Below are 25,716 nucleotides of genomic sequence, written 5' to 3'. Positions count from 1 at the left end.
CTGTATTAGAGCAAGAATTTCCCTTTTCAGGAAACTTAGTTTGATTTTGGAAAAAATTATTGGGGGCTGCTTGTTATTTGCTTTTTAGGATTCTTTAAATAGTATTCTATACTAATTCTTTTAAAATGTACTTTGGGCTTTAGATTTGACTAATAGTTATTGACACCTATTATGTCAAAGGAAGGCTTTACATACTTTGGAGTATTTCATTTTACCTTCACAACAAGCCTGTGAAGAGAGAGTATTCACCAAATTTTATAAATGGTGGCAGTTTATCTCAGGCTAAGTGACTTTCTCAAATAATTGAAAATACCTCTTGTCTTCTGAAATTCAGTGGTAATGCCTAGTCCAAGACAAGAATAGACAGTCCAGTGTTGGCCTTGTTAATAAATGTTAATTGCTTTAGTGCAGTCTGCCATGAAGATACGTTAGAAGTAAGAATGAATGGAAAGAGTGGATCACTGTCCATCACATAAGGCTATTAAATGGACCACTCTGCATTTTATGCAAGATAGAGACAGTCTCTCTTTTTCTGAAGCTCTGCTTGGTAAGCAAGCATGTCCATTTATGAGGCTGAGCTACAGGATAAGAGAGGGAGGATAATGATAAGTTTTGATGTGCCCTTACTTGAATAACTGAACTTGATTAAGGTAATGTTTAATGTGTTTTTGGTTAGAATTCAAGCTCAGCCATAACAAACACCAAAATAACAGTGGCTGAAATAAGGTAGGAGTTTGTTCCTCTCCCACTTAGCAACTGGGTAGTTCTGGGTGTTGTGGAGGCTTCCAGGGTCAGGTGCCAGAAGCCTATAGATGGTGTCCCCAAATCTCCCTGTAGCCAGTGCTTTAATATTGGTTCTCAGTTCATCATGATGACTATTTAAAAATACTAAGACGTATTTTAAAATTTCATCACTCTTTTCTGGTAGCTAATAGTCCCTTGAGGATAGGTGAAAGGTACAAATTACAGTCAATTAAAGGGAGGCTGGGCATAGAAAGGCCTGGGTAATAAGGCAGTGTGAGCAATTCTTTTTTAATTCTTTTTTTTAAAAGATTTTATTTATTATTTATTTGACAGAGAGAGACACAGTGAGAGAGGGATCACAAGCAGGGGGAGTGGGAGATGGAGAAGCAGGCTTCCCGCAGAGCAGGGAGCCCAATGGGGGGCTCAATCCCAGGACCCTGGGATCATGACCTGAGCCGAAGGCAGACACTTAACGACTGAGCCACCCAGGCGCCCGGCAGTGTGAAAAGGGAAGCAGAACCACTGTGAGGAATAGGGGACAAGGAATTTCTTGCAAGGGTTGCACCCCACACAGCTGTGGAAGACACTGAGAAAGCAAAGGTCTGGAAGGGTACGGTGAGAGGAAAAGGAGAAAGTCACTCATCAGGGCCATGACAAAGGGAAGCTGGCGAAGAAGCCTGTGGAAGCCTGTTGCCTCCGCATCTGGCTGTTGTCTGCAGTCCCTGCAGGTCAGCAGGGCCGGGGGAAGACAAGCTGGACTCCAAGCCAGGACAAACTGGAATCTGTGAGAAGCGACTGGAGCCCGTATCTGTCTCTCACCACATGGACTCTGATGACACTGGCCACTTTCAGAAAAACAGGGTCCTTCTCCGTAGAGCCCTGTGTGCCTGGTCTAGTAGTAGGAGAGGCTGAAGGAGGGAACCCGTGCACTGGCTGTTCCCCCAGACCAGCAAGGAGAGGCAGCAGGTCACAGCAACATGACAAGCTGCAGGGATGTCTAGGACCCAGCACAGGGCTGATGTGTCACTTTGGCCTTCCAAGTCTCCTGCAAATTTATCTTCCAGCCAGCCCTCCCTGAAAACGACACAGAGGAGGGGACTCTGGGAAACGTAGTTCCAGCTCAGCTAACTGGACACAGTATAGAACCGCCAGAGTAATAAACTCTGGACTCAGGAAGAATAGATGTGAATATGGAAAAAAAATATTCCGGAAGGTCAAGGGCCCTGAATTCTCTCTTCAAATGCTATGATAGGTATTTATTTCTTTTAATTAAAATATTAATTGTTAAAGTGTATGACTAGCTTCCCTTCCATCAGTCTCTGAAAAGAGATGAGGTCATTAAATTAATGTCTCTTGGCTTTTGTTTCTTTAGCTATAAAACCAAAAAACACTCTTCTGCTAATGCACTGTAAAAACCTCCACATTTATTTTCTTAGGGGCATTCATGATCTCCCTTGAGCTGATGACTTTCACTTAGCTTTAGTTCTACCGTGTCACACGGCTTCTAGTTCCTTTTCTCCTAATGAGTGCTGGATTTTTCCACTTTTATGCTTTACTATCAGCCCAATGCAAGAAGCCCAAATGCTGAATTCTTTTCTCCGTTATGCCAGGGGAATGTCCCATGCTGTCATTCAGTCTGATGCTCTGGGGCCTTTTCTCAATCCAGTCAATGACCAAATGCTCTTGCATTCCCCCTCACAAATGGCTCCTGTATTTATCTTTTCCTTCCCGTTTCTGCCATCCTAGTCTACCCCTTATGAACTCATGCCTAGATTCCTGGAAGACCCTTCCCATGCCCACCCTTCCTCTATGGGAGGGCACATTTATTACCATGTTCCTCATGTCAGCTTGGCTCACGAATCTTCCATGGCTTCCTACTTTCTACCAAATCAGAGAAGTCAAATATCTTTCAAGATGAAATGAAGATGAGAAATGATCTAGTCTAACATACTCCTTTTATAGAAAAGAAAGAAGTCCAAGAGAATGAGGTCACACAGATTTAGGACTAGAACCCCAGGCATCTGGAGCCTCATTCCATTCTCTTTCTACTACTATCTGACCCATCTCTGAGGGAAAGATGGTGTGATTTTCAAGGCCCACCATCATCTTACTCAGCTCTGTCTGGGTGCCTGCATGACTCTGGGGGCACCGTTTACCTTGTAGTTAGTGGTGTTGTGCTCCTTGGCCACCATTCATACACAAGTACATATAGACTCCTCGTGGACTGCATAGTGAGGGACACCCCCTGCCGACGTGCAGTCCTCTCTGTGCCCCTTTATCTCCACTGCTCCACACCCCAGTCAAGGTCAAGAGACACAGGCCCTGGTGGGCCTTCTCCTTCTCCTCTACTCTACCCGAATCCCTCCTATCTTTAAAGCTTGGTGAAAGTCTTAATCTCCTTTATGAATTCACCCTGTTTCTTAGAGGTCTTTATTTGTATGAACTATGAAATATTTCTAGTGTAGAGTAATTCAGGTCTGGGTAATAAAGAGCCTGAATGTAAAGTCAGAAAAGCTGGGTTCTTCCAATTCCAGCTCTTCTGCCTACTGGCTGTGTGACCTTTAAGTTATCTATCGTCTCTGAATCTGTTTCTCATCTATGAATTGTTCATAATAACGCTTGTTCGATCTCACAAGGTATAGGGAGTGTCCCATGAGCTGATGCGCAGGTGAGTGTTTGGGATGCTGTTGCATACGGTGGGAGTGGAAGTCACGGGGGGTGTAATAACACGACTTAGTCCTTAATGATGAAGTGTATTGCTTCTGTATGTTTGTTTTGGTTTACCAAACATAGTTACTGGAATAAGCTCTTTGAGGGAAGAAATGGCATCTCATATTTTCTTCCTTCTCTCCCTCCAAGTGAACATTGCATAAGTCTGTTTGAAAACCATGAAGGAATACATTAGTGCTTCTAAGAGGGAGGTTGGGGAAGGAGTTTAAAAATGAGATACAAATATAAGAAAGATCTCGAAGTGTGTTTTTTATGTGTGTCAAGCTGTCCAGGGCAGGCCGAGCGCCACGTCAGCTGGAAATGCTAGGCTGCCACAGACACTGCTATCCCTGCTAGTCACCATTGTGAAGCTTTTTGCAGAACAAACTTCACTTGGGCATAGTCCCAAAAATCTCTTTGTGGTTTTGCCTATAAGATGTAGGGAGGTTAGGAGTGCTCAGAAATAGGGCTTTTCTTTGTTAAGTCGTGAAGAGTTATTTCAGACTCAGAGTATCTAAAAGTAGCTCTGGATTTGTCTTGGACACCTCTGCTTTTTCCTGCTGTATGGAGAACAAGGTTCCTTTTGCTAATGAGATGGAGAATCTCATGGTTGAAGGAGGTTTGGCTATGGGAAAAAGAAATGACCCATCATCTCATGGTTTCTCCAACTTATAATTGCAGTTCCCAGGACTGAACTGGGTTACATGTAGGTAACAAGGTATGGGTTCAATTTTTTTTAGAAAAGGGAAAGCATGGACTTTGAAGTAGGGCAGCGCCCAGAGTCGAACCTCAACTCTGCCACTTGCCAGCTGTGCAACCTTAGGGAAGTTAGTTAACTTCTCTGTGCCTTATCTTTCATCACTTAGAAATGTGGATACAATTGATAGTTATCTCATAGCATTGTGAGGAGTAAGTCAGCTCATAATAAAGTCCTTAGAAACTGGCCCTGAGAAGTGCCATATAAGCACATGTTGAGTAAAATAAACAAGCCTGAAGAGCTGGGTATTCACACACGTGACTGGGAGCCATGCAGTCTGACAGAATCCCGAATCTTCCCCTCTAAAGATAACAAGCAGTTATTTCACACCCGTGGTTTGGGGCTGTTGATTCTCCTAGAGTTTTTAGAAGGGATCTGGTCATTGTCCTTGTTTTTCTTGCCAAGAGTCAGTCGTTTATGTCTGTATTGATGTTGTAGTTTTTCTTTGGTAAAGAAAACACATCCTGGGAATTCCAATTCAATCACCAAAATTGTGTTCTAGAGCATTGGTATAAACTGCACAAAGCAGTTAGAGTTTAAAGAAGGTTTTTATTAGAAGCAAGGTTTTCATATCAGATCTTGAATGCATTGTAAAATTTATTAACCTGATGTGATTTTTGCCCAGGTATTTCATTTAGAGAGTTTATTGCTTGTAACAGATGCAAATCCTTTGCAAAAACGGTGGTATAAAGGGAAAAGTACTTGCTTTTCTGAAGTAAAATTGAAAGCAAGACTAAAACCATTTTTATTAAACCTTCTTAAATACGGGTTGGCTTAGAACAACATTCCTTAATTGTATTAGATCACAACCATAGTTTCTCCAGCCAAAAAAAAGTGTTTCTATTTTTAGGTTAAAGCATATGCCCTACATCATTTTACTTTCTGGTCCTTTGTTTTCCTAATTGTAAAATAATAGGGTTGCCCTAGAACCTAAATTCAGGAGGGACCATGAATTTGGTTGGTACGAAGTAATCTCACGTATTTTATTTCATGTGTTCAAAAAGTTATTCAAAGGAATCTATAGTCTTCACCAGCTTCCTGAAGGCTCCATGGCCTGAAGAGTTTAGGAACCTCTGCCCTCCATTTTTCAGTAACTAATACAAAAACTCCTCCATCAAATGAAATCAAGATATAGACTCCATTGCTTTTATTTGAGATCTTTATTAAACATTTAACTTTCCATACCTCATTTTTCACTTTAAAATATGTTCAAAATCTTAATCTTACCCTCCACTGCATTTCTGGGGTGCTCCTGATCATCACTTAGCTCCTTTTAATAGCTGAATATTTGTCCATCATGGTTCAAACTTCAGGGTAGAATCAAAGATTCCTGACATTGTGAGGACATGGAGCCACATGAAGATTTCTCTTCTACTCATGCTTCAAAAGTAAAGCACAGGGGAACCCAAACCCAAGGCATGCAATTACTCTCTTATGAATTCATCTGAGGTGATATTTGTATAGAAACCCAGCCCTCCTTAAGTTAGCCACCAAAACGTAGAAAAATGTGTATGGCTATTCTTTTCACAATAATTAGGACTTTTCAAAATCCAAGCATTCCTATGTTCATTAATTAATCAACTTCCTCTTCCATCTCATGACTAGTATCTCTTCAGGAAAGCAGATGGAAGGAATTTGTCCAACGTCACACGTTAAGTTCAGTAATGAGACTGTGACAGCTATTCTTTAACTACCTTTGTATTCACTCACTCAAGCAGAACCTCACACTGCAGGCTGAGTGACAGGTGCCACCAAATCATCTCCCCTGAGCTCTTCTGCCAAACAGGCAGGCGTTCCAACAAGAAAGCAACTGGGGGTGACCAAGAGGAGAGGGGAGGGGGAGAAAGCGGTGGGGATTCATTCATTCACTCACGTATGCAGAGTGTGTGTGTGTGTGTGTGTGTGTATTGCTCACCCAGTACTCCGTGTGGCGATTCGGGGATGGGTGAGCAAGGTCTACAACTTGCCTTCATGGAGCCAGTTGTGGGAACAGGCAAGAAGCAAGAACATGAATACATGTACAATAGTGTCAGGAGGAGAGAAGTGTTCAAATCTAGATGGAGGTAAGAGTGGTAAAGAAACAACGGGAAGGATAAATGAAGGAGCACGTGTGGAGGAGGTCGAATGGTCACAGAAGGCCTTTCTTGGGTCACAGCTTGTATGAAGAAAGCAGAGTGAAGATCTGGGAGTAGGGATGATGGCAGGTGAAGTGGACTTGAGGGGACACGAACTTGAAGGCACAGTAAAAAAACCTGTTGAGGCCGTGGCACAGAGTGCTTGAATTCCGACCAGGCTTTGATATCTGGCTCCCTGGCCTTGAATCCCAGCTCCAGGGTGTAGAACTTTGGGCAAGTCAATTCCTCGCTCAAGTTTTCAGTTTCCTTATCTAGAAAATGGGGCAATACTGTCTCCCTCACAATGTAATTGTGGGGGCAAGTGAGGCAATCTGTATACAACATTCCTAGTTTGGTGCCTGGTGTGCAGTATGGACTCGATACAGTTAGTTATTAGTGCTAATAAATGTCAGACTGTGGTCTATACATGACATGAATAGTTCTGATAATGCCAACCCTAACATCAGCAGGCATTTTGCTTAAGCCATGTCAGGACACATGGGAAGTGCTCCAGGGCCCTAAGTTGAATTATGATCCCATGGTCCTCCTCACCTCCCTCCCACAGATCATTCCAGTTGGGTCAAGACTAAAAAGAATAGATTTGTGCTTTGAAATATAGTTTAATTCTGGATTACCTACAGTCAGGAGATCTTCCTAGGAAACCAGACAAGTTTTATAGAAAGTCCTGAGGCACTGGGGAAGGGTGAAAGGTGTGATGTAGCCTGAGAAACACTCAAATGTCCACTCTTCTAAGTTGGTGCAACTAATTTAGACTATATGTCCTATGTACACACAAACTCTGTCTTTTTCACTGTTGTTTCCTCCAGCCTAACCTAGGGCCTGGCCCACAACAGGGGCTCAATAAATATTTGTTGGATGAGTCAAAAAAGTGTTTCTGGAACTCTCTCAGCTTCTGTGACTAGGGGGAAGCTCTCTCTCTCTAGTTTGGAGTTGATGTATCCTGATCCCTCTGGTATGTATCTGAGTCAGTATATAGGGAATTAGAGATGAATGTATGGTGTGGGGAATTCCACGCACACTTGACCAAAAATTGTATCTGAATAAAGTTAGTCAATTGAGGACACAAGGCCATCTCCAGTATTTGATGACCTAAGAAGGTTTGTGTTTTAAATTTCCTAAAATTAAGCCATTAAAAAATTTATAGTGTTAAACAAAATATTCATTTCCAGATTTCTATTTTTTTCTTCAAATACAAGACCCAGCCCTTCCCTAGAAAACAAAGATTGAGATGAGCAATATCATGGGATAATTTTTCATACCTTGGTTTAGTAATTAGATGTATTTAAACTTGACTCTTTACAAAAAAGACTAAAGACAATTCCTTCACAGTTCTCCTAAGAGAAATATGTGGAAATCTGAACCTGGCATTTGGGGTTTGTTTTTGCTTATTTAATTAACATTAGAGTTTATAGAAATATTTCAATGGATTATCTCAGGCTTAACAATCCTATTAAATCCCTCAGATATAAAAGGGCAGTCCATAGTTGATAACAGTAATAAAAGATCTTTGTAGAAAAATCATACCATAGCCACAAGTAATCACACTCTCAAGAACTGCAAACTGACTAATATTTTAGCCCACTTGCAAGCTAACAAGTTACCCTGTCACAGTTTTATGAATTTTGGAAAACAACACTAAGAGTTCTGGATCAGAGACAAAGGACAATTTATTACCCCCAGCAATAGCAATAGCCAGAATATCAGCACTGCCCCATTTCCTCAAGCCCCAGTACCCACAGAGCAACAGGAAGAGAACCAGATAACACCTGCACACACACTGGGTCATTTTTGAGAAGAGGCGCCCCAGGTATAGGGAACCCAAATCTTTTATAATAGACAGTAAGCCAGCCTGATTTCCTCCGTGGAAGAAGACATTATCTTTAATTTACTGGATACAGGAGATACTGTCTCTGTCTTCCAAGGCTGTTTGTTATACAAACATCCTTAGAAAAACAGCCAGAACAAAAAAAGTCACTGCTTTTGCTCCTAAGACATGCAGAACTGCAAGGGATCCATGGAGAATTGTCTGTCAAGTGTCCTAAAAAGGCCACTTTTTGGTTTTAAATAACAAACCAGAATTTTTTTAAGGCTCAAAAACTGTGGAGTCTAACTTTTTGTTTGGTTTAGTTTTATGGAGTTTAGCCAGCTTTTTGGAGGATGGGTATCAGTAGGAAGCATAAGATTCATCTGCCGTAACATTTAAATTTAGATTTCATACCCAAATAACTTTAGCTCTTCAAAAAGAAATTGTTCATGTGATGTTTGCACAGCTAAAGATTTTGAGAATTCCAGGGATGTGAAACAGCAGGTTTTAATTTAGAAGTTTACTTAGCTGCTTTACTCCAAGATATGATGAGTTTAGAACAGAGAAGCTTTTAGACCAGAAGTACATCCAATGTTTCAAAAAAGATTTCGATGTTCTTCATATTTTCTCCTCAACTCTAGGTCTTTAATATTCAGAATCATTGCAGTGAAAGGCATTTTTAGTGATCATCTTTTTTTTTTTTTCCTGCTATTCTTATGGGATAATTACATGCCTTTAGAGAAAAGGCATACTGCATAAATTATTATGCTTTCAATATGAGAGTTTCAGTATCAACTGTAGCCATTAAACAATCATATTCACCCATTTGTTTGTGTTAAGTATAAGTTAAGTGTTAAGTGTATAAGTTTAAGATCTTTCATATTTTTCCTTTTAAATCTTAGGGTTTTTTTTATCACCAATATTCCCATCCATACTGTTTCTTTTTTTTCCAATTAATGAAGTTAAAGGCCATTTTGATAGATGAAAGTGATGAGTTATTTGGTCCTCTGATGTTAACCATTAAAATAATGCAAAGTAAATAAAAATTAGTATCTGAATAGTTTTACACTAAGTTCGCATCCAAGCAAAGGAGGAAAAACTTAAAGACATATGTGCCCTTACCTAATTAAATCCTATTTTCCTCTTTGGAGTTGGATGATGCAGCCGACCAGTACCTAACAGAACCAGTCTAAAAACCGCATCTTTGTAGCATGAGCACAACTCAACACAGTGAAATGACACCATCAATTCCATTACCATGGGCAACTGTTCACATAAAACAACAGTGTTGAACTTTCCTCTCAATCCTGTACCCTTGAGAATTGTGAATATCAGACAGTAAAGACATTAAAGACACAGACTAAGGTTTAAACTATCTTAATAAACACAAGCATTCCTTTGTTACTTTATTGTTTTCCAGAACACAATGTTAAGAATTTTTCCAGGGAGCATTTGTAAAATTAAAAACTGTAATACCTTTCTGATTAAAGTAAAGCATCAATCATCAAAAAAGTACAACATAACATTACATCTGAAGCATGACATTCCAGTTACAGTTTAAACAAGAAAAGGTTAATTTCTTGGAACTCCTTTTTTTTTTCTCCAATTTGAATCCTAGTTCAGTGGTCTGAAAATTGGGATATTCATGCTCCTGGGGGTTCATTTTGCAGAGTACTGCTTCGAGGACACGTCAAAGAAAATCAGTTTCTTGATTTTCCGGAAAAATCTGTTTCCTACAATTTCTTCTTCCTCATCTCCCTAGTGATAATTGTCCTTCCACTTTAAGTGGAAGAAAGCACACCTATTATCCATTAGAAAACTTATTATGATGATACATGTCCCAAATTATAAAAACCTCAGGAGCAGTAATCAAAAAGATAATTGGAAATATTGGTGTAGGTGTGGTATGGAAAAATGATTCTAATGACTAGATAATAATCCTTTCATAGGCCTAGATATTGTCAACAATTTGCTTTCAGCAAAATTAAAAGATGGGGCGCCTGGGTGGCTCAGTTGGTTAGGCGACTGCCTTCGGCTCAGGTCATGACCCTGGAGTCCCTGAATCGAGTCCCGCATCGGGCTCCCTGCTCGGCAGGGAGTCTGCTTCTCCCTCTGACCCTCCCCCTTCTCATGTGCTCGCTCTCTCTCATTCTCTCTCACTCAAAATAAATAAATAAAATCTTTAAAAAAAAAAAAATTAGAGGATGACCTAACCAAGTGATCAGCTGATATATCATTACAAATTACTTTTTTTGTTAATTCAAAGAACTGAGTGATTCTTGTATTATAAAATTTCTTCAACTCCCCATCTTCTTTCATTATTCTTTTTTTTTTTTTTAAAGATTTCACTTATTTATTTGACAGAGAGAGACACAGCGAGAGAGGGAACACAAGCAGGGGGAGTGGGAGACGGAGAAGCAGGCCTCCCGCGGAGCCGGGAGCCCGACGCGGGGCTCGATCCCAGGACTCTGGGACCATGACCTGAGCCGAAGGCAGTTGCTCAACAACTGAGCCACCCAGGCGCCCCTTCTTTCATTATTCTTGAGGACAATAAATTTCATCTAAAGAGTAGAAATATATCCTGTTAGTCTAGAAGTGACATTCACCCACACATACATAATAAAGAAAAAACTCCCTGTCTGTTAAGAGAGGTTTCTTTCAATAAATTTCACTTTTCATATCTAATAGTTAATTCTAAAGATTTGTAATATATTTCTATAATTTTGATCCACTTTTTATTAATTATTGTGTTAACAGCTGAGAAAAAAATACCTAAAAATTCTTAGGGGAAATAAAACAACCCTAAAATTTCAGTTTATGGTAATTTTTCCCAGAGCACTTATGATGGAGTGATCAAAAGACTTTTAAGTTTAAAAATGGATTGAAAAAGGATAAAATACTGAGTTCAAGGTGAAAAACAATATAAAATTTACTTTAAGTATCTTATTCCTGTATTTTTTAAATGGATGATGATGAATATCAGATAGGTATGGTATTTCAATTCTACTGGAAATATGTAAAAGCATGAGAAGTGCTCTTTTATATGTTAGAGTTTATAATACAATAGAAATTGCATTCTTTGCTATCATTTAAAGTTACAGCGAGAAGAAAGTTTGATGTTGACTTACAAATGAAAGAAAGTACTTAGTTTTTCAAATTATTTTAAAGGTTACACAGGCAAGAAAGTTTAAAGACCACCGCCAGTAACTTTTTCTTATTCCCAACCAGTACTTGCTCACAAGAGTTTCATTATCAATTCTTGCATTTTTTTAAATTGATGGTTTTTCCATTGTGTTCAATTTTCCCTAAAATGTTTTCAAAAAATCATTTCAGTTAGTGTTGACTAGAAATCATTAAGATAGAAAGACTGGGGAAAACTGAGGCTTTATTTCACTGCTTTTCTTGGTTTATGTAAGTAATACAAGATAATATTCTAGAATAAAATATTTACTTAGAAGAGGTGAGGCATGAGCAAAACTCAGAGAAACTGAGAAAGGGGAATATGAGAAATAAAAATAAAAACAAATAAAAGCTATTGCATCATTGCTGATGTTGGAGAAGATGGCCCATGGTGGAGTGTGTTTTTTTAAAGAGCATACCTTTGCCAGTTAGGGAACTTAATGGAGCCAGGATTTAAACATCTGGTTGGAAGGAAATGGGCGTATTTCCCTTTCATATTCACATTTAAAGGATCTCTTGGCAGACAGAGAGCTAGGTGTGCCGTGTGCTGTTTGCATAGGCAATAAAAGCCATGGGATTTGGCTTCACTTTGGCAAAGTATGGAACACCGACTAGTCGGCAAATCAAGCTGTTGAGAATTCTGCCTCCAGAGTTGCTGGGAATTCTCTGGCAAGAGTTTAAGACCTCTGTGAATCCGTGAATCTTGCAAGCCTGGAGCTGGCATGCCAGGAGGGTGAAGAAGAGTTCAAGTCAAGGCAAGGCAAGGGCTTAAGTGACAGCCTCAGTGGCTTATATGGAGGGGGCGAGGATTAACATGGCAGGTTACCTACCCATGGGAGGGCGAAGTCATCTGCACGGATTGCCCCTGCTAACCAAGCCCATGTCCTCCACGGCACACGGAGACACCTTAACATATTTGTCCTTCACGTCTTTTCATGACACTCTGTGCAACCATAAACATTGTCTGCGGATTTCATCTGGATCAGGCAAGTTCTGACGGGCAGCCTTGGTGATTTAATACCATGTGAAGTACAGGTGCCAATACTTATGGGTAACTTATGTCCTGGCAAGTCCAAAATTTCCTCTATCCTTGCAGCACAGGGGAGGCCTTAAAGACATGCACAGACTCGGACATTTCCAGAGGCGCGTATTACTGAGCTCGTCCTGGAATGGCGAGGCCAAAGTGGAAGGGTGGAGGTCAAGGAGGATTGTTTGGAGAAGAGTTCACTACGTCTCTAAATACCCACTGGATTCCTCATAAGCAAAAGCACAAGTCTATCATCAGGGCAGTGGAGAACAAGCACACCCCAAGAGGTTCCACTTCTTCACTGTGGTGGGTGGCGACAGGTTGACTTTTGGAGAAATGAGGCCATCTCATTAGAAAAGTCATCAGTGATTTGCAGAGGACTTCCACTTGTCACCGTAAATGTCAACATATGAAATCCCCATGTGATGGTTTCCATCTCTGTGCTCTTGACTTAAGAGCTGAAACAGAGCTGCTCCATTTTTTCTGCTTTGGACCTTCCTAGCCCCTTTCCAGGGACCACGGAGGCCTGTCAGATTCTGGCATCATCTTGCTCCTAAGACGGCCCTGGGAAGACTCTGATCCTTTCAGTCAGTTTTATCTTGCAGCAAGGACCATCTTCAGAACTTGATTTCACTTTCTGGATTTGAAAATCTGTGATTTTAGGGTGCTGAAATCATTGTTAAAATAATATTCTCCTTATTTTCGACTTGACGGGCTCCTTATTGGGAGGCTGGACCATCCTTGTCAAAACCCTTGTTAAATGCTACAACATCCAATTGGTCAATATTAGATAAATCAAAGCATCAATTCTTGAATTCTTTCTATCAGATCAAGAAAGAAGTAGAAGCTTTCTGCAACACTACATTATTTTTGGAAACATCAGGTGCAAGATTTGACTGACAAGTTCTCATCAGAGATGGAGGGAAGTCTCTCTTTCTTTTTTGTTTTTTTTTTTAAGATTTTATTTATTTTTGAGAGAGAGAGAGTGTACAAGCCGGGGAAGCAGCAGGCAGAGGGAGAGGGAGAAGCAGACTCCCTGCTCAGCAGGGAGCCCGATGCGGGGCTCGATCCCAGGACCCTGTGATCATGACTCAAGCTGAAGGCAGACGCTTAACCGTCTGAGCCACCCAGGCACCCCGGGAAGTCTCTCTTTCAATGTTCAGTTCATTGCTCACTGATTGGTTCAGCGGCCCAGGAACCTAGCTCGGTGCTGAATTGAATGCTTGTCTAGGGCAGGCTTTCAGTGAGGACTATGGGTCCTTTTAGGCAAGCCTTTGACAGCTCAGACTGAGTGCTTGTATAACTAGTGCTTTGTGAAACAGTCCCGTCTCCTTGTGGGTGATATCCACCACTTTCGGTAACAGCAAGATCAGCACATTCTCATCTGACACCAACATGGGTCTGATGACCCCAGCAATGATTTTCCAAGATCCCACCAAATAGTTCCAAGAGGTGGTTGTGGTGAAAGGTGGGGAAGGGAGGAAGGCGTTTCAGAGGTGATGAAGTGGGATGGAAGTAGATTAAGAAAACCTCTGTGAACTCATCTAGAAAAGAAAGAGTGACCCTTCCCCCACCTCCTCCTCATGGCTGCTAGAGCAAAAGATGATGAGAGATCCCCCACACCACTGTGATAGATACCAATGGCAGAAAGGGGCACAGGGGATTGGTCTGTGGCATGGATTATTTAACTTCAAAAGCACTGGATTTACATAATTTTATCTTGTATTTGTCCAAGGGCAGGTCATTACAAAGACTTCACCAGAACTACACAGCTGTCATTCTACTCAGAGCCAGATCCCCAGTCTCACAACACTCAAATACAAGGTTACCTGAGCACTGCACGGGGCTCATTAAGAGCAAAGTGATCCTACCAAGGATATAATCTGCAAGAATCTAATACAGTTTTTTTTTGGGGGGGGGTAGGAGGTGGAGGGGAGGGATACAGAATTTTAATTTTGAATTCCCTATCAATTAGAACAATAACAAACATGTTCCTTTGTTACAATTATCTTCCGTGCCCTAACGATAACCCTACATGGATTCACTTGGAAAAAGATAATCAAGAAAAAAGTGTTTCTCCAGCCCTCTGCTATAATTCAATTTATTTTTCTTACTTTAAAATAGCAGATTTACTACGAGCAGATGTTTTCCGTCCAGACCCTGATCTTGTCAGGGGAGGCGAGTTGTTAAATTAGAGGCACAGCTGACTCTCCCGATTCCCACATAGGCCACGCGAGTGGTGGCTGGCATTGGGGCCCTGTCCCCACTGCCTCTGCTGGGCTAGGACCCTGCAGCTGGTCTGTAGGTAACTGTTGTCTTTCCAGCACAAGGTGACTTCGCCAGCAGTGAGCCAGGGCTGGGGCAGCTCCTACGTCCTTCTTTGTTCAGAATCAAACGCTTATGCTCCACATTTACTTATTCATTAACAAATATTTATTGAGCCACCACCAAGAGAGCACCATGATTAACAAGCATGAGTTTCACGGACTCACTACTAGGACTCAGTGCCCCCTCCGCCACTTCTGAGCTCTGTGACCTTGGCAGATGATTAACTCCTGAAGCCTGAGTCTCTTCTACGTAAAGAGGGATAGTAGTAAGTTCCTGTCTTGGAAGATTTGGGGAGGATCATTGGAGGTAAGGTTCATAAGGTGCTCCGCCCCTTGTGAGAATGCGTAGCTATTTTACTGGGCACGCTGGGCTGGATGGGCAGTAAGCAGAAGACAAGTGAGTTCTAATCCCATCAGGCAGGCCCTGTAATGTTCCCTGTCACTCTCAGATAATAAAGAGTGCTCTGATCAGTTTTGGTGCCAACAAGAGTCTCCTTTCAGAAATTCACACATTTCTTCAAGTATAATAATCAAATTTCGGGGCTTGGTTTAATTCAGAGCTGCTGTCCACTCAGCTTGCCCCGGTCAGGAAGACCGGGTGGGAGCAGGGAGAGTAGCGGCCTCCTTCCCCCTGTCTTCCTGGCTCCATTTCCTACCCACTCATTAGCTGTGATGTCGGACTTCTCCAAGGGAAGGGCCAGGACCCACAGCAGGGAGAGCCTGGATCTAGTGCTGAGGCTCTGTGCTTGGCAGAGGTCCAAAGCTGCCTCTCTCATTGCTCCCTGGCAGGTTATCCAGCCACCGCCCGTCCCGCTTGCATTCTCAGGCCTGTGTCATACACCCCTCCTTCCAGGATTATTGTCAGGCTCTGTCAGTATTTCTCCTAAATCCTTTCTCACTTGGCTGGTGATGAGAAGGAAGCGCATTTCTCTCCCCTCCTGCTGAGGAAGGACACAGCCCTGCTCTCCAACCACAAACCACGCAGGCCTGGGGCAGGGGGCAGGGTGCAGAAGGCAGAGGGCAGAGGGCTGGCCCTCAGTTTCAATGGGTTTTTGATAATTTTGCTGCCTCCCTTTCCCTTTCTTCTAGTGCCCTGGCTGCTACTGAGCGAGATTTTTCCTGGTGGAATTAGAGGACGAGCCATGGCTTTAACTTCTAGCATGAACTGGGGCATCAATCTCCTCATCTCTCTGACATTTTTGACTGTGACTGGTAAGGACTCATTGTTTTCCTCTAACACCTTTTGTGCTCTTAGGACAAATGTGAGGGAAGCACACTCACCTAAAGATCATTTTACTGTGAACGTGTTCAAAACATTCAAAAGTAAAAAGAAGGTACCTGATGTACCGACCACCCAATTTAATCATTCTTAATTCCTTTTTAACCCCACCTGCTCTTTCCCCAAATGATTTTGAGTCACATCCCAAACGTGATGTCATTTTGTCTATAAAATTTCCACATGGACCTCTAAAAGACAAGACATTTAAAAACTCTTCCTGTAATATCATGATCAAGCCTAAAAATGTTAATAGTAATCCCTTGGTATCAAATATCCAGTCTGTCTTCCCATTCTTCCAATTGTCTGATAATTATTTTTTTATACTTTGCTTGAATCACGATCCAAAAACATAACTCACAGTTGATTGACATGTCTCTTATAATTTGTAGGTTGCATCTTCATTTCTCCCTCTTCCTCCCCATCTTTATATTTTTAATGAAGAAGTGGGGTTCTCTGTTTCATAGGGTTTTTCCCATGCTGGGTTTTGCTGATTATAGTCCTATCACATGACCTTCTGTCCTTTGTGTTTCCAGTGAACTGCTATTTAGGTCTAGAGGCTTGAGCAGATTTAGATTTTTTCATTTGTTTGTTTGTAAACTCCTTCACAGATGATGGCGTACATCCTGCCACAAATGTGCATCCTGTCTGTCTCCCACTTTGTCATGTAGGCTTCTGTGAGGATCATCGCCCAGATCCGTTATTTGCATTCCATCATTCCTTCTAAATTTGGATCATAGCTTCTACTTCTCTAAGGAGAAATTTCTTTTCCTTAGTTATTTGCCTGCCCTGAAGTATGAATCAAAGAAAAAAGGCAAGAGAAATGCTTGAAACTTTCTCTTTATTTTCTAGTTTCCCAAGTAATGAGGTAGTTCCCCAGCACCCTCCAAAATTGACCAATGAGCTCTTTCCTTTCTTTGCTCTTTCCTTCATACATGTATATGATATAAATATTAAATAATACATACAATATATAAATTTGTAAAAGTGGACATATACTCAAAAAGGTATATATCTATAGCACTTCTGAGTCTTATCAACCACTTTTTTTTTTTTTTGAGTACATCTACTTCTGGAAATTAACTTTTGGAGTTATTAATTAAGCATGGTTTGGGTTTTTACATAACATTTTAAATGTTTATATCCCATATTTTTAGAAACGGACCAAGATTGAAAAAAACAAAGGCACTGGTCATTAGCACCAACCATACCTATCCTACTTAGATCACATGCATAGACCTGTGACTTTTACCTTCACACACGCACACACACACACACACACACACACCTTTATCTGCTCTTTGATGTGGAAAAGAGAAATATAAAAGAAAAAAATGGGGTGAGCACAGCATAATGTATAAACTTGATCAATCACTATGTCGTATACCTGAAACGAACGTAACATTGTGTGTCAACTATACTTAACATTTTTTTTTTAATTAAAAAGCAGAAGAAAGAGTGGAAATGATCAGGGGTGGGAAAAGAGGACACAAATCTCTGGGAAGGATGGCTAACGTATAGGATGAGCTAATGCACATTCAGAAGTTCTCCTGCACTTAGAACAAATGCTGGGAAAGCATTTTCACTTAAAAATCCTGGAATGAACCTGTAGATGACATTCCATTGGGCTAAGCTTGAAATTCCGTACAGGTTTCTCCCACTATTTGAAACTAGAACGTCTCTAAGAAACCTTTCATGAGCCAAGATGGCATGAAGGAGAAAAGCAGCTACACTTCCTGAGGGCAAAAATCCTCTTTGGATTTCAGAAAAGCCAAGTGGCATAACGCAAACTTGCCCAACGCAGGGAAGTACTTACTTTCAAAATCTGTACTTACTTTCAAAAATCAATTTTCCAAGTAGAAGACGTAACGGTTCTGCTTGGCAGCAAGCCCTTGGACACCAGCCTTTTTCAGTGCAACTTCAGCAGATCAATAAAAGCAGAGTGTTCTGGGGAAACCAGCTCACTGGGCAGTGGTCATGATGCGGCCGCATTACGCTCAGCTCTGAGTCAAGTATGTTAAGAGGATTGTTTGGATCTTTTCAGAGCGTTGCCGTGTGTCCATCGTGGGAGGGCACCCGGATGGGCATGGGACCTGTGGTCTGCGCGGAACGGTTGCAAGAGTTCAGGGTGTTTGGCTGCGGCGACAAGGTGGTTAATATGCTTAGATCTTTCCACGCTGCATCCACCACACTGCCTCACTACGGAACCGCTCGGTCAGTTCTCCTGGCTGACCAGTGGGGACTGGTGGCTGCTGCCGTGAAGGGCTGTGTGCATGGTTTCTGGCTGCCGTCAGTCTGAGCCTGCGTTTGTGAAGAGCCAGCTTCTTCCCCGCTGCTCCTCGCCGGGCTGGACTTCCCGCTCCCGAGCTGAGCCCCGCCGGGCTGGACTTGCTGCTCCCCAGCTGAACCCCCCAGGGCTGGACTTCCTGCTCCTGAGCCGCGGGCAGCACAATGCACATGGCAGGCTCCAGTGCATTGGGGGCCATCTCTTGCCACTTCATGTGCCTTGACCTGGGTCAGGAACTGCTAGAAGTGGCCCTACGCTGGCCGGCGAGATCCAGCAGTGCCTGAGGGTGTGGCTTCTTGATGAGGACTCTTAGCAAGCGAAGGCCTTTCCAGAGAACTGTTAGCACTTTTTTCCTCTGAATCCAGGAGGAAGCATTACAAACACGCTGCCCACTACTAAAAGGAAATAGGGCCGACATGAAATGATTTATTTGAATAATCAGGGTAAAGAAGGGTGAGTCATTTCAAGAAAAGTGCATCTGTGTCAGTGACTTTAAAAATGTCCACCAAACAGAAACCAAAGTGCTACAGCCATGACTCCCGAGGGGGCCCTGTGAGGATGAGGAACCAGAGGAAATATTTTACCTTCTGCTTTCTATGCTTCTGTGTCATTTGAGGTCCTTTTATTTTTATTTTATTTTATTTTATTTTACTTTATTTTGCAATGAGGATGCATATTACCATTTCGAAAAAAGAAAGCATGCTCATGAAGAAGATGGCATTGGGTTTACATTGTGATAGTCACAAGGCTTTCACAGAGAAAGCTGAGGTAGTCTGTAAAAAGGAAACTTACAGAGGTTGGCTATATTTTTAATTTGTGGTTGCCATTTCCCAGGATCCTACCAGCATGTTTGAAAATACACACGTTTTTATATATGCCCCAAGAATCAGCTGTCCACACAATGGGGTCAAAGCAACACAAAACACATTTTTAATCGGTCTCTTTTGTCCTTTGTAGATCTCATTGGCTTGCCGTGGGTGTGCTTTATATATGCAATCATGAGCCTAGCATCCCTGGTTTTTGTTGTTGTGTTTATACCCGAGACAAAGGGATGCTCTTTGGAACAAATATCAGTGGAGCTGGCAAAAGCGTAAGTATTATGTGCATGTTGTCCCAACAATGCTCTGGTCAAAAAACTGCAGTTTTATAATTCAACCGAATAATGATCCAATATCTGAAATTATTTCAGGATATTCCCTTTGGCGTGAAACTGTATCTCAAAACATAATTTCAGTTTTTATGCCATGTGATGAACCTTGGTGACTAAGCTAAGGAATTAGAACAACCAGTGCTTTCTAACAGGTGAATCTTGCAAAGCTTTTTTCAGTAATGTTCAAAGAACCCCTCTCATCTCTCTGGGTCCCCTGCGCAGGAGGGCTTTTTTGTTTGGGGTTTCAGGTAAGTCTTGGAATGTCATGCTCAGCCTGTGCCAGAACCATGGGCCTCCTTCCTCTCTCACCGTGTAGGTCGTCCTTAAGCCCTAACCACCTATGAAGGCTCAGATGATCAGGAACACCCTTGGGTTTAAATGACTGCAATTATTCCAAATATGGCACAATCAAAATGAGTTTCAGAAAGATAAAGAGTTTCTCCTGTGGATAGCAGCTAGAAAGTTGGTTAAATACATTTCACGGAGAGAGATTGTTTAAGCAGCTTAATTTTGATGTGGGCTGTAGAAAACTCTTTCCTTTTGGTAACAGAACTCAGAGCTCTACGTGCTGATGAACTGCGGGGAAGGAGGTGATGCGCAGGGGCCCGGAATGAAGCAGAATTTGTTCTTCTTCCTAAGATTAATTCATTATACTTGAACGTGTAGGGAGGGATACTTGTTCTTGCATTTTAATGGGAGGGTGCTCCTTATTTACAGTTTGTGAATTTCTTCTAAAAACACTTTCAATGGGCCAGAGAGAAATGATTGCTGCAGGAACTATGGGCACAGTGATTCTTCGGCATGGGAAGAATAAACCTGTGAGGTGATTTGATGGTCGCTATATGTGGACATATTTATTTATACTAGGATTTGGAAAACTTCCACTTTGTATTTTATACACTTAGAAGTGGTTTGCATTTTTTAAATATTTCACTTTAGCAAGCAGAAAGACTTTTCTCTTAATTCAAACTGTGAGTTAAATATCAAGTTGTAGGGTTAATTTTTAATATAGATAAGGCCCTGTTTTTAAAAAATACAATGAAAATGAAAGTCATTCATTTATGAGGAAGTATAATTGTCAGGAAGGTGACTGGACCCTTGGGCTGATCAGCACATTGCCTGGCTCTATGCAAGTTAAAGCCAACTGACTTGGTTTCTCAGAAAGCACAGAATCTGAACAAGACTATTAATTACTGATACATGATTCAAATAACTAAGAGCCTCAGACCTTGGTAACTCCATGCATTCATCTGGAGACTTGACTCAGATCAGGGCCTTTTCCAGGACTAAGATGCCAGGACACTAAAGACTTCCAAATCTGCTGTCCAGTCTTCATTTCTCATTCTGCCCTACTATGCGTGTTTCCCATCAGTTGCCTGTTTAGGGGTAACACACCATCCCCACACGTCCTGGTTTAAAATACATGACTTCCCATTTCCCAGGATGCTTTGGTTTGCCTGGGTGGTGCTCCTGCTCATTCCGCCTGGGCGCCTTCATGGGTCTAAATCAGCAGGAGGGTCAGTCAGTCTGGACGGTGTAAGAGAGCCTCACCCGCGTGGATGAGAGTGGGTGCTGACTCGGTGGGGCACTTCTGTTGTTCTCCACGGGGTCTCGGCCTCCAGCAGGCTAACATGGCTTCCTCAAATGGCAGACTCTAGGCAACATTCCAAGGCTGTGGAAGCAGGAGCTATAAGGCCCTGTGAAGTGTATGTTCTAGAAGTCACACTGCAGTACATCCATTACTTTCCGATACCCTACAAGTCCCGAGGCCAGCCCAGTATCAAGGGGTGTAGAAATTGACTTACTCTCTTGATGGGATGAAGGACACAAATTTTTTTTTTTTTTAGTCACATTTAATCTACCACCCCTACTCTTTCTTGAAATTCTCTTTTAGCTCCCATGAAACAATTTTCTTTCCTGGAATCCCTCCTACCTCACTGGCACTTATCCCTTTATCTTTCCTTGTATTCCTACATTCTAATTACCATTGAAGATTTAGCCCAACATCCTTATACCTTAAAAGACAATGCAAATCCTCATCTGTGAAGTCCTGCATAAACTTAGCCCTGGAGAGCATTTCTTTCTCCTGGATTTTTAATATTTTCTAGTCCCATTTTCTTCTCTACTGCCTTAGCTGAGACTCTACTGGTTTCACCTCCTTAACTAAGTTACAACATTTTGGTTTCCAGGAATGGTCTCTGCCCATTATCCTTCCTATGGAACAATATTAATATTAATATTAATTAATATTAAGCTATACAGTGTCTAGCTTAATATTGATTCCTAGCAGATGATCAAAAAGTATTCAGTGCTCAATTTGATAACTTGTGAATGAGGCCAATGCTGAATTCATTGTGTGTGGGGGGGATTAGATCATGGATAATGGTGTAAAGCACAACACACTTTGATCTGTGGATCATAGGATGTGATTTAATCTACAGTCTAATACAGCCTTTGCAAGGGAGGAGGAAGAGATATGTGGGCAGGTGAGACATTCTGGCTTTTCCACACCACTCCCTTCCCCACCACTTCAGATGTTATCTATTCAACTCTTTTTTGACCATCTACTAGGCACCAGGTACTGTATTAGGAAAGAACTGAGGATATAGGCGACAAGGAGTCCCTAGCCTCTTTCCTTCAGGAGGCAGGCAAGAAAACAGACCACTGCAAATATTTATCATTGTTGGCAAGCACAAAGGAAAATCACATATATTGGAGGATGTCATTTATAAAATATTCCTGAAAGAGATAATACCAAAGCAGAATCCTCAGGGAATGATCTGGGCAAAGAGGAGGATGTGGGAGTCAGAGGATAATCACACGCAGAGGCCAGTATACTCACTGGTGGGGTCTGAAGAGGATGGGTTCTGGGTTGGGGATTGAGAGATGAGTCCAGAGTGCAGGGTACAGAGCAGTCGGGAAGGGCCTCGTCCGTCTTCATGAAGAATTTGGATTTTATGCTGAAGGCAGTGGGGTACATTTAAAACAATAGGGCAGGGGGGAAAAGTTACCCAATTTTTAAAGGAGGACTCTGGCAAAATATAGAGATTGGAAGGGGGGCTGCTGAATGAGGGAGACCAAAGGGAGTTTGCTGAAGAAATTGGGTGGAAAACTATGGAGCTGAATGGCGTGCAAGAGATGGAATGAAAAGACTCGGAGCTGGATTGGAAAAGACGGTTGAGGAGAAAGAGAAAATTGGGATCTTTCTCGAGCCTAGAGAACTAACCCCATATACAATGGGAACAGCCACCGAAGTAAGATGAGGAGGAGAAAGAGCAGGTTTGGGAGGCCGGAGTCTGGTGGGGGTTCAGGGGCCACACTGAGTTCAGGTTGTGCATACTGACTGTGAGGTGCCTATGGGACATGTGAGTGGAAGGGAGAAAAGACCAGTGTACGTTGGAAGCTGGTCCTCAGCACATCCGTGAGTGCCTATGTAAGCCGGGGCAGATCCACATTTTGTGGAGCCTAAGCTTTTGAGGGCCCTGTTTAAGAAAAAAAAAAAAATGCAAATTATGAATACAAAATTAGATGTGACTACGTGGGTCTTGGAAGAGGCTGTGAAGTGAGGGGCCCCGGGCTGCAGTGTCATTGGTCTTATGGTAGGTCCTCCTTGTGCACGTGCACTTTTTAACTACCTGTTTGTTAGCTGGGGGAGTGAAATTCCTTTAAAAATAAAGGGTTGTTAAAATTCTTGTGAACAACACTAACTACAAAGTTGAGGCAGGGAGAAAGCAATTATGAATGAGCTGAACGAAAAGAACGACCTACTCTATTATCACCCCTGATCACGTTCTTTTTTAAAAAGTCTAACTTGAAACTGGAATGAATGTTTCGGAATTAAGGTTAAGAAACTTTTAGATCTATTTTTCATATGGGGCTGTCGGAATCTATCAAACTGCAAACCAAGTAAAAATTTGAGGACAAAACTTAAGAAAAGCCAATCTTTCTATCTAGTAGAGCCCTGGAATAAGACCTTCCCTAGCAACCTATGATTTGGCTATCTAAAACGCAACAAAACTTACTCATTCAGAAATGGGGTGAGGAAAGAATCTGTCTAAATTAGTAACTTTGAATTATGATATGTTTTTGAACGAAACACATTTCTGTTACTTTTGAGTCATGCAGTTATTCAAATTTAAATCCAAACCTCTCGTGGTAAACTGCAAAGGAAGGGAAATCCAAAAGCTCAAATACTGGCAACCCTAGACGGGTGCTGGGTGTTGAAGAACAAGAGCAGATACGAGGTCTGATGCAGAGAATTATAAAAGATGAGGGCGCAGAATAATCCTGCAGGTGAAACTCCCAGCAGCAGTGAAGGTACCTACTAAGGTGTGTGTTGTGAGGCAGAGAGGAAATAGTTGTTTTTGGAAAATTGGCTGACTCCTATTTCTGGAGTACTATAGGATATAAATATATATATATATTTTAGATTTTATTTATTTATTTGAGAGAGAGCGAGTGAGCACAAGCAGGGGGAGGTGGCAGAGGGTGAGGGAGGAGAAGCAGGCTCCCCGCAGAGCCGGGCGATGCAGGGCTCCATCCCAGGACCCTGGGATCATGACCTGAGCTGAAGGCAGACGCTTAACGACTGAGCCACCCGGGTGCCCCCAAAGGCTTTTAAAGTGGAAATGTAAGTAGCCTGAATCGTGTTAGCTGGCTAAGGTATGTATGGAGTAGATATGTTAAACAAGGTTCCCTGGAGGGAAATGTCAGAGACAAAAATAAAAAGGAAGATAAAATACGTAATGGTATTGAGAAGTTATCCAACTAGCTAAGTACATGCGGGGCCTGCGGAAAGCCCAAGGGAGCTTGCTGGGACACGGAAGCTGAAGTGAGCTCAGAGACTGTGTTAAGGGAGGCTTCACAAATTTAGGAGTTAATGAAAAGAGCGAGTCCAATTTTGTCACCAGGGGAAGAGAGAGTCCTGACTTGCATATCCCAATGACTTTCTAAGGAGGAAGAAAGGAAATGACTTCTAATGTGAAATTAACTTCTAAGGCAATACTACATGTAGCTTAATGTTTTCGTTTCTCATGTTTGGCGTTCGGTTCTTTTACTTCCATTTCTGCAAGCCCGAGAAAACAACCTTCTTCCAAGGTTGTTAAGTTTCTTATAAAATAAACAGTGACTCAGCTGAGAGGTCAGAAAAGATTTCAGCAATAATGTAATTTGAAAGGATTTTATTTTGAACTTCTGCCCTGCCAGCGACAAACTCAAAATGGGGTGTTGGCCATATTTGCAATTTCAGCTGTGACTTTTATGCTTTTTCTTATTTTTGGAAATATTTTAGTTCTGAGACTTAGGTTAGTTTTTACTTCTAGTAATTTATTGTATGTGGTCATTCCTTCCTTCCTTCATCCAAACTCACTTGTTCGAGAAATATTTACTGAGCATCTAGTATGTGCCAGGCACTCACTGTTCAAGGTGCTACAGCCCCATCACTCAGGGAGCAAAAATGCCCCGAGAATTAAGACATGCCCATAAGATGGGGAGTGATTACGAGGCTACTTCTGATCGGGTGATCTGAGAAGGTTATTCTGAGAGGTAACACTTAGGATAAAATCTGGGTGACAATAAGGAGCCAACAAAGATAGGGCAAAGGAGAAGTGGAGCAGAGAGAACAGCTAGCACAAAGGCTAATCCGAAACACACTTGACCTGTTCCAGGAACAGCAAGGCCAGGAGGCTGAAATCTGTGAGATTTAGTTAGAAAGTTGGTAGAGACTAGCATGCAGAGCCCTGCAGGCCAGCAAGTTTGGATTTCATTCTTTTTTTTTTTTTTAAGATTTTTACTTATTTATTTGAGAGAGAGAGCACTAGCAGGGTGTGTGGGGGGGTGTAGCAAAGGGAGGGCAGAGGGAGGAGCAGACAACCTCCTGAGCAGGCAGCCTGAATCATGACCTGAGCAGAAAGTAGATGCTTAACCTTAACCGACTGAGCCACCCAGGTGCCCCTTGGATTTCATTCTAAGTGCAATGGGAAGCTACTAAAATGTTTTAGCAGGGAGTGACGTGAGCTGATTTACATTTTGAGGTGTCCCAAGTGAGCCCCTGCAGTCACACAGCTGAACATGGCTGAGAAGGCACCTAAGCGCAGTGTTGGGTTTTTCTCACTTTAAATCGTGATCCTTGGGGTCGCCTGGCTGGCTCAGTCGGTTAAGCATCTGCCTTCAGCTCAGGTCATGATCCCAGGGTCCTGGGATGGAGTGGGCTCCCTGCTCAGCAGGGAGTCTGCTTCTCCCTCCTCCTCTGCCCCTCCCCCCCTGCTTGTGCGCGCGTGCTCTCTCTCTCTCATCTCAAATAAATAAAAAAAAAAAAAAAT

At 42.1% G+C, this 25,716-nt stretch overlaps 1 protein-coding gene across 2 annotated transcripts in view; it reads left to right on the top strand.

Annotated features, from left to right (window-relative positions):
* Positions 1-25,716, top strand: part of SLC2A12 (solute carrier family 2 member 12) — a 53,385-nt gene that overhangs the window by 22,964 nt on the left and 4,705 nt on the right. The window contains exons 3-5 of one of the 2 annotated variants that reach the window (XM_081829042.1): positions 15,773-15,895; positions 19,204-19,336; positions 20,114-20,415. In XM_081829042.1, coding sequence (XP_081685168.1) covers positions 15,773-15,895; positions 19,204-19,336; positions 20,114-20,120 — 263 coding nt within the window. In that variant the 3' untranslated portion in view covers positions 20,121-20,415. Of the gene's footprint in view, positions 1-15,772; positions 15,896-19,203; positions 19,337-20,113; positions 20,416-25,716 lie in introns of those variants that run through there. The other variant, XM_081829041.1, reaches the window with a different exon arrangement.

Source organism: Leptonychotes weddellii, chromosome 8 (genome assembly GCF_054177405.1).
Source record: "Leptonychotes weddellii isolate Sample4059 chromosome 8, ASM5417740v2, whole genome shotgun sequence".
In the NCBI taxonomy this organism is placed as follows: domain Eukaryota; kingdom Metazoa; phylum Chordata; class Mammalia; order Carnivora; family Phocidae; genus Leptonychotes; species Leptonychotes weddellii.
The sequence above is the reverse complement of the archived record's forward strand: the minus strand, read 5'-3'. Positions and strand labels throughout refer to the sequence as shown.